The 19,082-nt window shown below is 37.8% G+C and overlaps 1 protein-coding gene across 3 annotated transcripts in view; it reads right to left on the bottom strand.

The window, feature by feature from the left end:
- TTC27 (tetratricopeptide repeat domain 27) overlaps positions 1 to 19,058 on the bottom strand; it is a 113,397-nt gene extending 94,339 nt beyond the window's left edge. The window contains exons 1-4 of one of the 3 annotated variants that reach the window (XM_032102538.1): positions 18,809 to 19,042; positions 15,892 to 16,069; positions 10,362 to 10,491; positions 2,539 to 2,679 (exon numbers count right to left, since the gene is read on the bottom strand). In XM_032102538.1, coding sequence (XP_031958429.1) covers positions 2,539 to 2,679; positions 10,362 to 10,491; positions 15,892 to 16,069; positions 18,809 to 18,896 — 537 coding nt within the window. In that variant the 5' untranslated portion in view covers positions 18,897 to 19,042. Of the gene's footprint in view, positions 1 to 2,538; positions 2,680 to 10,361; positions 10,492 to 15,891; positions 16,070 to 16,785; positions 16,808 to 18,808 lie in introns of those variants that run through there. The other 2 variants (XM_032102540.1, XM_032102539.1) reach the window with 2 other exon arrangements.
- Between the last annotated feature and the right edge of the window lie 24 nt (positions 19,059 to 19,082).

The raw sequence follows: 19,082 nt of genomic DNA on the forward strand, positions 1-19,082 counted from the left end.
AAAAAAACAACCATAACCTAGCATAAAGACGAACATATCCAGGCAGCTCTACAGTGCTCCAAGAGTTTGATGGATTTTCTCCCTGTTAATTTCGCTAACTGCTCTTTGAACCCTGCAAATCTTTAGTACCACCATCTGGTAAGAAATGCTGTGAACAGCAGAAAAAAACAATACTTGCATGCACTTACTTTGGAGCAGCCACTTGCTACTTTGATTTCATAGCTCCTAACCCTTGTAACAGAAAAGGACCAAAATAAAACCAAAACCCAAAGTCCAGCTGTTTCCTACTTATCTTCTTTTGTGTCACATAGATTATTTTAATAGAAAGCCATGATCTCATTCTTCAGCAAACTTTCTGGCCTGAAGAGTCCTAAACTATTTAGTTACCATTTGTATGGAAGCCATTCAGTATTTCTGACCATCCATCGTCACCCTTCTATTCATTTTTCCCTGTTCTGTTTGACCTTTTTTATTTCTTCAGGTGGCAGTATATAGGAGCCTGAGAGAGGCAGAATAGGAGCAGAATTGCTCTTGAGAACATATTACAATCACAATTGAAAGTCCTAATGTCTGTATGTTGAACGTCAGAAGGGCAAAGATGTTACTGAACTAAACATTCACTCTACAGCAGGTAGAGCTGAACCACAGCCCAGGAAATACCTGATTTTAGAAAGCCATGTACACACAGAGTAAGTTTCCCAGTCTCTTAGCCCTCTCTCTAACTGCAACAGGTGAAAATATGTGAAAAAGTTAATTTTAATACTCTAGTCTCAAAATTATACTTAAGATAATAAACCATGAATGTAGAGCACACCTCTACAGAGGCTCTAACGATTGCTATTTATTCTGGTGCTGCTAGCACACCAATCACTTTCTATGAAAGATGTTTGAGTGCTTTAGAAGCACCCATCTTCTGAACTTTTTATGCAGGTATCCTTCCATCAGACTGATCTAAGGGCTGTGCAGTATTCAAGCACAAACATCTAAAACAATTACATGGAGCTGACTCTAATGTCCCTAGAAAGGAACCATCAAAAAGAATAATAGCATCAATTTCTAAGAGCAATGAAAGATGACTTTTGATATCAAGCTGGACAGAGTAAGGCACACAGGCTTTGTGAAAGAGGTCAGATCCCAACATTTTATCATTTATTTAGAAACCTAAAGGCAATTTAAATAAGAAGTTTCAAGTTACTTGACTTTAGCTTTATACCACGAAGTATTAATTTTCCCACACAACTGAGTATCCAGTTTAATTATACAATTTCCTGAGGCCTTATGCTTACCACTCAGAAATGCTAGAATCAGTGAGAATGTATTTTTAAAGTTTCAGATAAGCCACCTGAGCTGTGTGCAATATTCTATCAGAAGTGTTTTGGGAGCCAAGTTGAAAACTTGCGGATGATTTTTAAGCATTTATTCTTCCATATAAAATAGCATACCGGGCTTTATTAATGCTTTAGATAATATATTTTGAAGTATTTTACCTTGTTTTAAATTTATATGCACTACTATTAAAGCAGCCAAAGTATTAAGAGGCCACCTTTGAATCAACCTGAAAGCAAAAAGAATGGCAAGCTTTAATTGCTACACCAACCTGTTGATGAAAGCAGTTCCTATCAGTTGTTACCTTTGAACTACTATTCAAACTTTATGTAGCCACAAATAATTGAACCTCAATTGCGTAGAATAAAGCCCCCCATTATGACATTCTCAGGGGAGGTAGCAGGGGAATTCTCTACACCAGGTACATTTTCTGTTTCCCTGACTGACCCAGTTGCTGAAATTCAACAGCACTCATCTGTGAATAACAGGGAAAACGATGGAAGAACTTGGCTTCCAGAAATGCAGTACAGCCAACATCTCCCACACAGTTTAATTCATCACTCATACAAAGACCCAGCTGGGAATGGATGTTGTCAGCCAAACATAAAGAGAGGCCATGTGGCATTTTGATCTCTAGCCAAATTCTGTTCAACTGGAATTCAATAAAGAGAAGTTGCTGCTGTTAAAAGTCCCCCACTTCCAGAGAGCCCTGCTACCAACCACGCTGCTGCTGAACTGGGAGGTAGAGACCCTCTAAGAAGCACTTCATCATGTCTTCTTGTTTTTAACACACATACACAACAGAGATTTAGACTTAGAATTCATACAGTAATGGTTAACAGTACCCAAAAGCTTGTTAAAAAGGATATAGGATATGTAAGCTGCATTATAGAGCATTCCCAGCTACCCCCTGACAAATACCACGAAGTACGTATCTTTAAAAAGCTGGTTGTATTAAATTTTCTAATTTTCCAGCTAATGAAGACACTTTTCCTCTCTTTTGGGGAAGACAGTGAGTATAGCTTATCTTTAAGAAGAAGATACTTGTGAATAATTGCAATCTTTTTGTCCTAACTGTTTCTTAGAGAGAAGAACCTCAGAGCTATAGAAAAAGAAATGGAAGTTAGAATCATTCAATGAGGTATGAAGAAAAGAATGAGAGAACCAATTAAGGAGTAGCTGGTAGTCAGTCACTAGTCACATATTTCTTACCTGGAGAGATGTGAGTTTGTGTCTTGAATTCACAAGAATTACCCTGGCTAAAAGCAGCAAAATAGGATGAGAAGTCAAGGTATAGACTGATTCACCATCTAGAACCAGCATCTTCAGAATAGTTGCATGCAGCATTTTTGACTAAAAAAAGGAAAAAAAAAAAAAAAAGAAGACAAGTTTCAGGAAACTTAAGTTTATTAAAAAATAATGTAATATAGAACAAGAAAAATATCTAAGGAAAAAGTCTGCTCAAAACATTAAAAAAAAAAAAAAAAACCAACAAAAAACAAAACCAAAATAAAGCCAAAACCTCAGTCTCTTGGAGCCTCAACCTTTTAGCAAATCATGGTAAATTCTGCACTGTTTCTTGCTGTCCTGATACACCACATCAACATGATCTGCAAGACACTGATTTCCTCCCACCTGAAATGAATGTGTCATCCAGTCAACTATCCCCAAACACATTCCAGTAATATAATCCTTCCCGTGATCTAAGGAGAAAAGCTTCTGGTAAATCCATGCCATTCAATTTGCAGTTACAGAAACAAAACAATTTTATAATTAAATTAATCCTGCAGCACCGAAATACACTAGATATTCCTGCAGTGATGTCAGTATGTGTTATCATTTTCTTTCCCCAGAGGGAGCTTCCTGTTGGAGTGGCATCAGAGCAGCAATATTAGAGCCATTATTCCCTTTGTCTGACAAATAAAAACCTCTCCCTGCTTTGGATATACTCCCATATGATGTTCTCTATACTAACTCTTTTACTTAAGAGCCTTGAGGTAGCTCTCCAGGGACTCTCTCAGTGGTGACTGTCATCTGACAGTCACCTATTCTCCCCTCCCTTTTACTGCAATGAAAGCATTCAAGCAGTTTATCTTCAGGCTCAGGGAGATATCCATTCATCAGTCTACTCCTGGTTCTCATATGGCAGATTTCTTTAGTGAACAAAAACCCAGGGTTTTAGTTTTCAGTTGGTATAAAAGGGGCAATAAAAGGGAATGGAAGGGAAAAAGCAGAAGAGAAAGTTAAATGACAGCTTGCATTGAAGTCACTTGACTGCGGAAGATTCTTAATCAGTCTACACAACCAAGATGTAAATTATTTGAATCATATTTCAGCTTTTTAAACTAAACAAATAACATAATTCCTGAGTTATTTGAAACTCTTTGCAATACCTGTATCAACAGGTTACACTGAAGACAAAAATTGTTAAGCTACATGAATCCCCTAGATTGCTTTTTAATAACAGAGTAATCTTCAAGTTTATTCTGGTTTACCAAGGAATTTTTTAGTTTGCATTAGCATTGAAAATATATCTACTTTGCAGACAATGTTTTGGGACAAAGGAGAATTCTTGTATGACATCACTGCAGTCATTTCAATCGCACTGTGGAAAGCGATGATCATAACAGTCTGACAAACCACTTGAGAATAAAGGAAAGAAACTGCCAGCTGGAAATATACCAGATCTGTCGCATCTCTGGCCATTCAGAAAGGAAGACCCTTATCAACATCTGTGACTCTGAGAGGGGAAAGTCATCAATCAGTACTTCTAAAGATTAATTTTTCAAATACACACATACACACACATAGTGGGACACTCAATACAATTCTCAGTTTAATGTAAACTTTTTCGCCATCTGCATGTTTATGATTCTTTCTATAATCAAAGTAGACCACACTTAAAATACTAAATGGGAAAGCAAAGGAGATTAGCTTTAAAACCTTTTTCAAGAACAGCCTTGCAATGCTTTAGTTATCTATACTTGTTTAAGCACTGTAGAAACAAATTAATCTCAACTTCACATTTCAAGTCCTTTCACTACAAAACCCAGTCCTGCTAATGTAACATTAACAAATAATGAGGGAGGAAGAAGGGAAAGTTGATGACATATTACAGCCTTGAAAAGAAGCCAAAAAGTCTCAGAGCCAAAGAACTGCTATCTTCTATTTTAACAAATCCATGTCCTTTCTCATGAAACAAATCCCACACAGAAAAGCAGACATCCTTTACCTTCAGCTGAGAAAGTCTAAACCAACATACACATTTTTGCAGCTTATGCTCTAAGACTGCATTATCCATGCAGAATTCACTGCCCTGAGGTAATCTTTAAGATGAGAGAACAGCTACAAGTAAGAGGTAGACGTCTAAGTGTTACAGCTTCAAGGACTGCAAAGTTAAGAATCAAAGTCCACCAAAATCTCTAGAACATTGGCTAAGAGCAAAAAGAAATTTTGAGCTTGTGTTCTTGTGTTTAAACACCTAAATATATAATGTGTTGAACCTATCTTGTAGCTCAAAAATTTCACGTATCTCAAAACAGCCACAACCCAAGACTTGCTAAGGTAATGCTCCTGACCTAGTAAACCTGGGTTACTGGAGACCTGAGTCTTTCTATTCTTCATCAAAGTTGACATCAAAAAGTATAATTATTTTATTCAGGAGTAATTTTCTTATAGCACAGAAACATATACTAGATAACTACTTTGTGAACATATGCAGAGCAATCACTGTAGTCATCCAGTTTCTGCTGGACTTGCAAGGGTTCTGTTTGACCATCCATTGACTGAATACACACATGAAGCTCAATTCACCCTAGTTCCATATTTTTTAATCTCTGAAGCACAGCTGTTTCTGTATTCAACTTCCAAACAGTAATTTAATGGCTACTTTTAAGTTACTACTACTAAAGCCCTAAATCAACTGCAAGGTGGACAGTACCCTTGGGTATTTCAATTTTCACAGTATTTCAAAAGTATTTCCCAGCAAAACTGGTGCCACCTGAGTAATGACAAAAATCAGAAAAAAGTTTCTGCATTCACATTCAATAGCTTAAAAATAGATTGTATGAGAATTTTAGTTTAGGGAATTACTGTTCTTTTCTTGCTAATGATATTGACTAGAAGCAAAGTGAGCATTCAGCAGGCTTTTACTTTTGTATTGAGAACCACTCTGGCCTTTGTAGCATTTCATCAGCTCCTTCTGTCTTGGGGGTCCTTCCTCTATATATAAAAAGCTAAGTGCAGACATAAAGAAGTAGACAAAGCCAGATTAAAGGCTCAGGAAGACTTGATTAAATGGAAGCGAAGGTGGGGTGGGGACAAACAAATTATCACTTTGGGAAGCTGCTGCATGCGGCTGCTAAGCCATATATACTGGGCTTCTAATATTTAAAAAAATACAAAAGACTACTGCACAATAATTTGTCATTTAGCAAAGCTAAGGTGATGTATCTTCCAGATTAACAGCGGATCTACTGAGGTTATCTGCCAAGGGTTTGGTCCTTGAAAACAGAATTCACTCTTTAGACTTTAAGGTGATGGAAGAACTGCTTTTGTTTGTAACTGCTTTTCTCTTCCACTTTCTGCAAAGGAGGTAAGGTTACAGAGGAAGCTGTCTCCAGTTTTACAAACCAAATCAGCAACAGGTAACCTATGGAGAGCTGAGGTCCAGACTGAAGATAATCAAGGTGCGCGAGTGCAAGCAAGTCTTGCCTGAGAGCGCTACATGTAGAAGTACTTTGGTTATGAAAACTCTTGTTCATATACGCTACAAGAGTGACTTTGCTTCGCTATTAAGAGAGGATTTTTCAAGTGACTGCATTAAGATTCCCCCTTCTTTTCTATATTCATAGAAAGGGAATGCAGGACAAGACTGGAGGCTACTTTAGCAGACTATCTTTGCTTACAAGACTCTGCCTCCATATTTAGCCTTCATCATCCATCCTTACATTCCCCACAAGAGGGAGAAATCTGCATAATTTTCAATACCTATATCTTGCTGGTCAAGCACAGAGTTTTTTCTTCCTAGCTAGTTCATGCTAATGGAAGTCAAGCATCTGGGCCTGAAAAAAGGAATTCACAACAGATTGAATTAACAAGACCAAGGAATCATACTGGATTTGAGACAGTAGTGCTACATAGTGCACTGGTGTTTTTCATATTAATTATGAACATAGCTATAGATGCCAATGGAAATGTGGCAATATTTCAGTCTCTTCCAGAAAAGGATCAAATAATGCATAAAAGAAGGAGTAATAAAAACATAAGGAAAACAAATTATTCAAATGCATTCCAAAACTTATCCTTTGGGATCAGCCTGGAAGCTACAAAAAGAAGAGCAGGAACTGTTGATACACGCATTTGGAGGATTCCTACCCGTTATTTACATGTATTATCAAATAACAGATTGAGATCTTACAGATGGAGTTTCTCACTGTTACCAGATATACTCCACTTGTGAATATGAAATCAGATAAATAAAGCAACAAGCAGCTTGTCCTCACAACATTCTTAATCATCAGTGGTCTTCATTAGTAGTACTACACATTTTTTTCCAGTTCATCCACTGAAAATACTAAGCTCAATTGTATGAAGTAATACATAGAAACTCTGAAACCTAAGGCAGAATAAATATGCTCCAACTTCAACAGTTTTGTACCTTTTATTCCCTTACATGCAAGGAGACAATTCTTTTAAGACACAAGGAGCCCATTCCTATAAGCCACTTATTATAAGCACTGAGCTTATTAATAACGTTTTAGTCTAACCCCAGCAAGTTCAAAACAAGAACTGCTAATCCATTTTAACCAGAATTCAGTAATTTTTAATCTTCCTTCACCACATTCACTCATTAAAAAAACTCAGTGTAGTATCAATCAGACTATTAACTGGTGTGGTAAAGTCTCACAGCTATTTTAGAAAAGTGAAATACATCTAATAACTAAAATGCTTTTGAGTGAACTCTGAAAATCACAAGCCAGTTCTGCAGGACATGAAACTAAATCTTAATAGAGTACATGAATGCAACCATAATTTAGAGAGAAGGCTGGAATCAATCTGAGGAAAGGGAAATAATATACACATAGTCATAAATATTATTCATGGAAGACATCCAAGAGGCCCCCTACTAGCAACCCATCTTAAAGAGGCTATTTTATTTATTCTTCACTAGAACTAATTATAGTCTCATGCAGCCTTACTGCACTTGCAAGAAAAGAAGTTATCTGGGAGCAGATCACTGATCCAGAGGTGAAACTTTCCAAGGACAGAAATGGCAGCAGTTACATACCCTGAAAACAAAGACTAATCCAATAAAGTGTTCTGAAAATAAGAGTAACAGTTTTTTAAATATTTCTGAAATACATGAGACATTGTAATGCTGAAATTCAGTGACATTACTTAGAGCAGGCTAAAAGAAACAGAAAGACCTAACTTTTTTAATCTTGATGTGGGAAAAAATCGTTTCCGTCTGAAAACCTGAAAAATGGAAGATCTGTTTAAAAATGGATTGTATCGGTCTTGATGACAGAATATGGAAGGTTACAACAGATGGAGAAAGTTAAGAATTCCATTTTTAACCCACTTTTTCTGAATATCTGCATATGCAAGAGAGGAAAGTTGGATTGAAAAAAATCACAGAAATGTCACTTTTTTGAGATGTTCATTTTTACAGAGTGTTTATATACCAAGAATCCTTGGAATGAAAAGTACATAAAGATAATTCAAAACATCATTCAAAACCTTTTGAATTAAGACTAATAAAGAAGAGAACTGGATATTATATTTTAGCACATAAGCACGTAGTGCTCTTGGAAAAAAAAAAAAACCAAAACATTAACATGCCAGAAGACAATACAAATAGCAGTAATAGAAATAAAGGCAAACTTCTCCCTGAATACATAAATAGCTAAACCTTGAAGCAATATGGAAGTCTGATGGAGCACTCATTAGAAATAAAGTATGTTCAAGTCTGTTTTCCTTTACAACCTCTTGCCAGTTTAGTTTCTGCAATACCACCCCTGCATAAGCAAACATATTTCAAAGCATCACATTCACAGCCACTGCAGAAATATAACAGAAACTAAACAGGAGATCATGTATTTCCTTACTCAACAGGGAATTAGTATCTCATTCTTCCAGACAATACATGAAATTGCCTGGAAAAAAGAAGGATTCAGGGCGACCTAATTGTGGCCTTCCAGTACCTGAAGGGGACCTACAAGAAAGATGGAGCAAGACTATTTACAAGGGCATGTAGTGACAGGACAAGGGAGAGTGGCTTAAAACAGACAGGGAGTAGGTTTAGGCAAAGAAATTCTTTGATGTGAGAGTGGTGTGGCACTGGAGCAGGTTGCCCAGAGAAGCTGTGGATACCCCATCCCTGGAAGTGTTCAAGGCCAGGTTGAATGGCACTCTGAGCAACCTGGTCTAGTGGAAGATGTCCCTGCCCATGGCCACGGGGTTGGAACTGGGTGATCTTTGAAGTCCCATCCAAGCAAAACCATTTTATGATTTTATTAAATGGTTAATAGAAATTATGAACACAGTATTTTCCAGGTCTCTGAACTCTGTCAGTGACAGCAATCCTATGAGCATCACCTTGGGCTGCAGACTGCATTAGACTGCAACCTCTGCATACACACTAACATAGAATATAGAATTCTCTAATAAACAGAACCCAAAATTTGTAAGAATATTTCAATATTGTAATGTTAAATATTATAAAAAAATATAAAGAGAATGAATGATATTAGGTTTTATTATTTTTACTATATATAAAGGCAAAATGAACTCCTTTTCTCCTCAGAGGTAGCACACTTCAAAATTCCTGCTAACTCATTTCACACCCTAGAAGGTTTAGTACACTTGGTTTCCACTGTTACTTATTTAGTCATCAGAAGATGAGATTTGTATTTCAAGTATCAAAAATCAAGAGAAAAAGAAGCCTATATATACACACTGTGTATAAAAGATAAAACAAATTTATAAATATCTATTTAAAAACCAGGAGCAATACTGTATCTGAATTAGTTATTCAGAAATACAACCTTGCAAATGAACCTAAGGCAGGACTTAATGAATTGTGGAAAACATGCCACAATTAGGCAGCAGAGCCAACAGTTTTACATGGAACTTTTCATATACTCAAACTTTCCCTCATTTCACAGTTTACAGCATTTACATTGCTCATGGTCCATACCTTATTCTTAGGGAAATTCTAAATTCAAACTCGTGTACAGATTTAGCATTAGCAGAGACTACTGATACATTCTTCACTGACACGCTGCAGTAGTCAGTATTTTACCACAGCTTTAACCCTGAAAGAAAAATCAGGAAGCTGTGCTGAACCACAGGTGATGAGAGTCTGGACTTCGGTACTGCCATGAGAAACAATACACACATCTCACTAAAAGAAGTTAGGGTGTTAACTAGTCATCTACATAAAACAATGACAAAATAAATAAAACTGACAGTCCTCAGTTTCACCTCCTACATTCCCTTCTGCTTCCAAAAGCTCTGTTTAAATTAGCATTTTTGTACTAATATTACCTCAGCTCACTTGGCATTCAAGAGCCTAACAGGATACTGAGCATCCAAATCTACTGTTAGCATCTGCCAAACACTCTGCTATTTGTAAGATATGCAACTTCTACCTTTCCCTAAGGAGGGAAATTTCTAAGCCATTTATAAACATCTTTCTTTGATCCAGCTAAGAATGTATCCCAAAATAAACACATAAAAAGTTTATTGATTGCAAATGCCCTTTGAGTAAATGCTCGCCTATATTAAAGATATCTTCTCCATTCAAACCCAACATTTCCAGCAGGAAATATCTCAGGTAGAGAAACAGTAACTACTTTTAGGACACTGCTGATATAACTGAAGATGTTGCAATAGCGGCCAGTAGGATCGATGATTAAGGCAATTCCTTCTAGCACCCCACCTTGCAGATGTGCCTTCTCTGACACGCGTGTTATGGCTATTTGTGAAAAGCAGTGACAATAAAAGGACGGCTTATTAGAATCCAAACGTACCTCATGGAATTTCTGTAACAATGCAGGTGGCAAAAAATCCTGAAGCTTTAACTGAACAGGAGGCCCAGTCCAATTGCTTTGAACAAAGAGCTGCAAACTGCCCACACCAAGCAGAAACATCAGCCTCTGCCTGCAATGTAGATAGATAAGAACAGCAATTAGCAACATATTATATTTTCACTTAAGGCTACAAGAGCTGATTAAATCTTGTGCTAGCTCAAAACCCTCAGGTTTAAAGAAAGAAAAAAAAAATCACTCTTCTGTGAGGAAGATACAATGAATGGAATATTCAAGAATGCCCATGGGAAACTGGAAGTCTTGGAAACATGTTTGTTTATAAAGGTTGTAACTAATGCCAAACATTCTGGAAGCAGATTTAGTTCACATATTTCACAATTTAAGGCTGTACATAACTATCAGAGATCAGAAGATTAGCAAAGGATGCAGGTAATCCAATATTTGCCTATTGCATGGTTATTTTATTTTCTTATAATACATCCAAATCTCAGCATTTTCACAGAAAAAATACCACATTAGTATACGTTCCAAAAGAGCAAGCTTATTTTTGTTTCAACATACTTGTTTATTTTCACTCCCTCTGATAAAAAAATCAATTGAAATCAAAAAAGTTCAGAATACTACCTCCAAGTTGGTTCAGATACTTTGGCAGTAAATAATACCTATTTTATCATGGTTTTTATTTTAAATAATAGTAATTTATTGAAAGATGAAATTAAGAGACTTTGTTTCATTTCTGAAACCAGGTATGGCAAAATTTTCTTTATCTACAAGACTAAGCTCATTTTACATTACTATGATTTCTTTAGCACACAAATAATCTATGTGGTCTCCAAGAAGGCAGGGCACAATCTCTCAGAATTTAATGGTCCATTTAACAGGTGTAGACTTTTAAGATTTATATACAAACTTCTGGTTTGTTTTATAATACCTTAATGACTTAGAACCTTATCGACAACGGCCCTATCACATAGAGAACAGGCCTCCTAACTACAAAAAGTTAGCATTTTTATTGTGCAGCTTTGATATAAACACTGGTATGTTAAGGAGCATAACTGAAACAGAAAAACCTAGTCATTTCTTTCTGTAAAACAGAAACTTAGAGATGGAAGAGCCTTCCAATTGAAACAAAAGGATGAATTGTTATACAACCCCTTAAAAACCAAAGTAAAATAGAAAAGCCACACACAAACAAGCAGCTGGTGGGCAAGAATGCGACAAAAGATGTAGAACAATAAGAAAGCAGGGGTGGGGAACATTTAATTGAAAAGAAAAAAAACCAAAAAACCAAAATCATCCTTCAGGGGAGTTAGAGAACAAGGACTGGCATAAAGAGTTCTTGTCAAACAAAACAAGGTAACACTTACTGGCTATCATTATTCAGCCAGTAACTATCTACTAGGAAATATGAAAATATATCCAAGATTACCATTAAACTTCCAAATAACTCAAGAACACAAAGCACTAACAATTATTGTATACAAAATTATTACCATTACACGCAAAATATCCACATTGGTATATATTTCCTAATTTTTCTCCCATGATAAATTATGCTTCAAAGCTTCTGGAAGGTAACACAGAACAGTCAATCAAGCACTGTGGTTTGATACATGTACTCTAGTCTTTTGAAGATAATTTTCATTATTTTATCATTTACACTGTTCCTGCTAGTAACATTTTATTTATTTATTTTAATATTACTGGTATCTATCTGTAGGCAAACTTGCTTGAAGAGACACAGTTTTATCCATGCAGAATGACTCTGGAACAACTGATAACCAAATCCATTACTTTGGCTGGGATACTGTTTTTCCACTGTTCAATTTGTCACCACCAAATTTTTTTTCCCCCATTTTCAGATTCATGACCAACTCCCAGTCTCCTTATCACTCACTCTGTATCAGAAAACCAATTTCAAGCTGTAATCCCCACAAATGCTGACCCTTCCTTGCCTATCCCCTATTCTTTTTTCCAAGAAAATTAATTCTGTCTCCCTGACTGCCCTTCACACTTACAATGCAGACCTGCAGATGCTCACCTCCCAAAGGCTCCCTGAAAAGCAACAGAGACTGCTGCAAATATTCCCCTTGCTATGGTGACCTACGTAATTTATTTTGCATTTATCGTTAGATATATGTCTGTATCCACTCATCTTGTTTTTCCTTCCTCTATGTGAATGGGGGTTTTGCTCCCTTTTTTTTAACACTTTTTACACCGAGTCTAATTGTTCTTCATGATGCAGAATCATGTGCTTATATATACTCTAATACTCTTATTGCTGTATCAAATCTTCCTCAAAAATAAAGACTAATGGTGCATTTGTATTTAAAAAAAAAAAAAAGAGATGTGCATATAATCTAGCATTTACAAACAAAATAAAAGAAAAAAATATTCAATAGCCAGCTTATGCTTTAGAGGTTACAGGTTTCTGTTCTTTTTAGTGATGCCAGAAATTACAGAAGAATAGCCAAAGCTATTCAAAGTCTAACTTTGCTATTTTTTTCAATTCACAAACACCAAAGCAAGCTGCAGACACAGCAAGAACTTCTTCATTTTCATTTTTCATTACATATAGCACACCAGTTAACCAACCATCAGATGCTCCATGAGAAATACCAGAAATACCATACAGTGCTCAGGTTGGGAAATCATAACAAGTTTTATTGTATAGATTTCTCTTGACAAGTTTGGTATTCATTTATATGTTGAATAAGGTAAAAGTAGTAAATACATGCTCAACAAAAACCAAAATGTTAGAGCTCATTTCCTTATTTCTTTAGGTTTTGGAACCTGCACATTATCTCCTTCCAGTCTTTTGAAGCAAACTGTAGGTCAGGCAAGGAATGCACCTCCTTCATACGGGGCTCAGGAAAAAAACAAAAAAGGCATTTCCCCTCTACATGGTTAACACATATCCTATTGCTTCATCCTCCAAATTTTGCTGATTAAAATACAGCCATGAAGCTACATTTTCTATAGAAAATAGCTGTTAAGCATTGAACTGAGTAGCAATAGCAGGAAAAAAGCAAAAGAAAAGATCTCCTATCCAACACATTTATTATAAGGATGCTTAAGTTTTAAGCCATAAAGGCTAAAAGTGCCATAGCGAAAACGTGTCTGGGGCAAGGAAAAGAAGTCAATCAGTTAAAGGGATATAAAAAGTAGCACCAAATTTTAAAATGATGCTAAATCATTTTCCTTACAGAACCATGGATTTGAAAGTGGAAAAAGTTACAGGCTATGTCCAAAGAAATTACAGTCTAGATTCAAATTTTGAGCTGTTTTGCCCTCAAGCTGCTCAGTTTTAGCGTCAGAAAAAGAACTCCTTAAGAGTTCTTTTAACACTATCAAAAAAACATACTTTGCACTGTTTATATTGTGCAAAAAGAATAAGATTCACATTATCCAACTTTCTGTTTCCAATTGAATTCAATTCCTACTGTGTTTTTAAATCTCCAGAATTACAACTTTCAGTTCAAGAAAAAAAATTATTTTAATTTATCCCATCTACAAAAAGTCACGAGAAAATCAGTGTCTTACTGAATTTTCTGGGCTAGAACTTGAAAGGTTTGCTGTACTTCCTTTGAATCACTCAGTGGAAAAAGAAAATTACATTTTAGGCATCAAAAAAAAAAAACCAAGCAGTTTCATCATAAGCAATGCAAAGTGTGGATGCAAAAGTTACATTTGTTCCTTCCATAAGGCCTTCACAGGACACAGGGCCTGCAGGTAGGAAAAATAACTGTGACACATTTTAACTCAGGAAGTCACCAGAGACCAAGACAGTACAGATCAAAGTGCTGTGCAGCGCCTACCTAAAACAGGGAATGATCTGTCTTTCAGACAAGCAACTTCAGTAGAGATTTTTCTGCAAGAGAAAGTCACAACTTACTTCCCTCAGCCCCCAAAACTTCTTAAATTATTACTAATGGAGCTTGAAAAATTCACTTGACTGCTGCAAATAAAACTGTTTCTGGCAGACACTGATAGGTTTTGAAGACTCTGCTTTTATTTTGAATAAAACTTCAGTCTGTAATTTTGGGCAGAAAGCCCTCTGTCAACTTCTGAAAGGCTAAATATTGCAGATCCGCCTCCATATCTTCTGGCAAGGGGGCTTCTAATGCAGCCCAAAGCTGCAGAGTGAACAAGAAAAACCTCAGACCAAAGAGCTGGAGCGTGAGCAGCCAAGAAACAAATTCCTTTGCTGTGTGCAGTGGGAGTGCACTCTAACAGGATACGTATAAAGTTCCAGTGATATAGATTACGATTACCTTCAAGAAGCTCAGTGGCTTATAAAGGCAGCAACACATATTTGAAGCAGTAATTAAGATCATGACTGAGTCTGTTTCAAGTCCTGATTTTTCTTTCCTTGTCACATTATTCAAACTACTGCAAGGTGACAGAATATAGAAATATTGAAAAATTTCTCCAGCTAGTATTTAACAGTAATAGCACAACAAAGTAAGGGGCAAAAAAAAAACCAAACAAACAAGAAACACCTAGTGAAAACCATGCACAGGGAAAACCTCTAAACACTCCAACTCAGAAAGCAGGAGTGCACTGTATTGTGTACCACATCACAAGATGAGTTTTTGACACACTATGATCATGAACAAATCTCAGCTCAGTTTTTCAAACATGCCAACTATTTTTTTACTCTGATATTTTAGCAAAAACTCTTAAGTTTATGTCTGTCATACCAAAACACATATATTTGTACTCTGCCAACACTAACTGGTACCAATTACTTTCCTCTTACTTTTATTTTTTAACCTTTATCATCTCTTATCTTTTAGTCTTCTTTTGGCAAAACTTTTTCACCTTTTGCAATATCAATATATATATACACAACACACATATAGTTTTCTGCTTCTACTCTCCCTAGCATGTCAGATTTCAGTCTGTTCATCACTTACACAGCAAACTGTAAACAGTAAATTCAGGCTCCTTAACAGCAAAAATTAGCATATACAGTACAATTAAGAGAGACTCTATCAGAGAAAGTCTTGGGAAGAAAATAATTAATTGATGAACAGCACCCATGAGTAACACCTTACTCGTTTTTACATTAACAGGAGTAGAACTTATTATAAGTCAGACTTAGAAATACAGGCATTGCTTGGACAGTAACATTATGTAGTACTTCAAGTAGCCACATAAATGTAATACAACATTTCAGAGAGAAAATTGTTAATTGTTTGATGATATATGGCAACATGAATTTACATTTGTGGCTCCTTTATACCAGCAGCTTCTGAGGTAATCACTGTAAATAAAGCTAATGTTTTCAATAAACCCCCATATCACAACATCATTGTTTCTTTCACTGGATAGTAATGAATAGATGCCCAAGGGATTGGGAGGGGATAACCCAAGAAATTTGTTTTCTGCTTTCCTGTCAGTGCAAGGATTTTGAAGGCCCTACACAAATTATACATTTTTAAGTGCTTTTTGTAAAAATCAAACATGGCCTCTATTAATCTTCCATATAATAAATAATAATTTCCACCTTTCCACGTTATCAATCTCTGCAGAACAATCCAGGTATGCTAGAATCTGTTTCTCCAAATAAGTGTCAATGTTCTCTTCCGTCACAGGAGATGCACTGAAAACATTCTGAATGGCTGAATTTGAAAATATTGCCTCGTATTTCCCATCAAACATCAACTGCAATAATGATCCACTTTCTGGAAGAGAAAAAAAAAAACAACACAGAAATGAGTGTCAACTTTGAAACAATTTTGTCTTTCAAGACCTATTACACCTATTCAAACAAAAATATATGCCACTCCCCTTTTAAAGAATGCATCTTCATTTACACTGCAGGGAAAGTACAGTTGCACTGAAACTCAAGAGCAGCACTAGCAGGTGTCCATTCAAAATAATCTGTATTAAAGTTACAGTAAAACACAAATGACCAGATGAATGTAGAACAAAAACATGCACTGAAATTTCAGGAAAAATAAATGGATGGCCTTTCAAAATACATCAATTATAACAAGAGGGTTTTCTTCCTCCAAAACATTTTAAATGAACAGTAAATCCTATAGATAAGACAAAAGTTTCACAGACTAGAGAACCGATCTGGGGGAAATGAAACAAATAAAAGTGATTCAGTATTTGCAGAATTCAGTGAATAAAGTCTTATGCAAAACTGCAGAAACTGCTCAGTCCTTTATTTACATGTTTAAAATACCCACAAACAATGGGCAATGAGATTTTATCTTTACAGAAGCATTATTTCCTATGGCGACTATATTATCTCAATGAAAAGCCTGCATATGGAGCAGATTCTAAGCAGTAACTACTAAGATGGATTTAGACCCATGACTTAAGCTTGATTTCAAGACAAAGGGAACACAAGAAATGCTATACACTTATTTCTAAGAAGCTTCAGACCCACCAAGTTCTTGACCCGGGCTACAACTTTATTCACAGGAGCTATCTTCAGATATGCTACCATGCAATCAATACAGCAGCTGTTGGAACAATGTGACCATGTTAAAACCTGCTGTTCTTGAGCAAAACCATTATCTGCCTACCCTGCAGCTGTGGCTGCAACTCATGCAGATGTACTAAACTGGTCTCTGACTAGATGATGCAGGTGTGGGTAATGGTGCAGCTGAGGAAATGCATAGGATAAGTGCCTTACTATTAATGTGTGATTCCACCTGGGGATTGCAGCTCCCTGTTACAGTGTTACTGTAGCTGCACTAATATCAGTAGCCGAGATAGTCAATTTAACACTGGCACAGCCATGAATCCACACAAGCAGCAGCTGTGCAAAGAAGTGATCTGAATACCAACCCCAAGCTCATCCAGCTAAACAAGTATTTTAAATTTCAGAAATACAGGAACACCGAGGGCAGAACCACCTTCACTAACAGCAATGGATGACTGTAGGAATAGGTGACAGAGACTCATTCATTCTAATGTCTCTGCACCATGCTGTCAACCAAGGTTTACTTCTGTTCTCCACAATGATCTACTGAATGATATAAGAAATAATGTGTGCTGTGTATTATTTAAAAAACACTGTAAGCTGTACCTGGAATGACATATACAAAAGAATAGCAGTGGTTCCACAATGCTGCTGACATCATACCCTCACAGAGAATAGAAATAACAAGAGACTTTCTCCAATCTATACTTTGGAGACACTTTCTCTCACCAAATGACAACTTCTTTATATTGGATTATAATTAGCCAGACAGGCAATGCTGTAATTGGTAGAATAACTATGGGCTGTGAGGACACGTGATGATGAATGAAGAATACTGAGGTTCTTCTGTTTCCAGTAACATAACTGTAAGCACATAAAATCTGCTTTTGATTCTGTGTATAGCTTTTTATAGGACACAGCTTTTAAATTTATTTTCAGGATCATCAATAGGAAGGGCCCATGTAAATGATGACTAAGAATCATCACAAACCCCACCCTTTTCCATCTCTACCGCAAGATGCCTTTCCTCAACAAGTTTCCCCCACATCTTATAGCAGCACACTACTTAAAGTGCCTCAAAACAAACCAAACCTAAAAAAACAACCCGACAAAAAAAAGCAATCAGCAAAACCCCACAACACAAACAGCATACATAACTCTCGTTGAAAAGACAGATGTGACAGATGTCAGTCACATCAGCTATCATTCCTGGGCAGTACAATGATTAAGGTCAAATGAAATGTCACATAAGGAAATAAGAGCTGATTAGCACTGTATGGTTCTTTTCCAAAATTCAGTATGTGCTTAGGTAAGAATAAATGAGATTTTCAATATGCTACAACATGGCACATGACTTGAGCACAACTGTACTTTCAGCCTGCCTGAAATATGGAAGTACCTTCACATGACAAAGTTTACATTTTAAAAGCTGCTGCGTTCCCCTGCAGGAAAGCTGGGTCTAACCAAGTCCCCTCAAGAGACTATTTTCCATTGATCCCTCAAGCAACTGTGACCGCATAACTAATAAATATAGAACAAGCAGCTCATGCCAGACTCTTCCTTCCCATGTTTTGCTCCAAGGGCGCGTTTCACCTCACTGCCAGGTTCCAGCAGGCAGGCAGCCCTTCACACGAGAGGCAGCCGGAGGGAGCCCGGTGCTCCCGAGCCTCCCGAGTGCCGCATGAGGCGGGCGGCGGGGCGGCTGCCGGCACGGGCACCGCTGCGGCCGCAGCCTCCGCCGCTCGCACCGAGAGCGACCACGGAACCCTGCGGAGCCCCGGCCGCTCCTGTCGCCTCAGCCCTGCCGGCAGTGCCGCTCCCGCTCCTCCAGCCTGACAAGCCCACGGCCTCCCCCGCGAGTTCGGTGAGGAGCAGACAAGGCGCCAAGGATGAACACGCCCGCGAGGGGATTGAGCCGTCAGCCGCGGCCCCGGCTCAGTGCGGTGGCTCCGGACACGCACAAGGAGCGGGGACCTCCCCTCACCTGCGGCCGCGACTTCGCCCTGCTTCCACTCCAGGGACTCCGCGGCGCTGAGGAAGCCCCTCAGCAGGGCGCGCTCCAGGGCCAGCATGGTCCCGCCGCCCGGGCCCGCCCCGCTCCCCACAGCCACCGCCGCCGCCTCGCTCGGGGCCGCGACCCCCGCGCCCACAGAGACGCGCGCGCTGCCGGCGCGAGCCCTCAGCCCATGTGCGGGCAGCGGCCGCAGGGAGCCGCCATGACAGCAGCGCGGGGCACGCCGGGAGCCCGCGCTGGCCCC

The sequence above is a fragment of the Corvus moneduloides genome, chromosome 3 (assembly GCF_009650955.1).
Source record: "Corvus moneduloides isolate bCorMon1 chromosome 3, bCorMon1.pri, whole genome shotgun sequence".
NCBI classification, from domain to species: domain Eukaryota; kingdom Metazoa; phylum Chordata; class Aves; order Passeriformes; family Corvidae; genus Corvus; species Corvus moneduloides.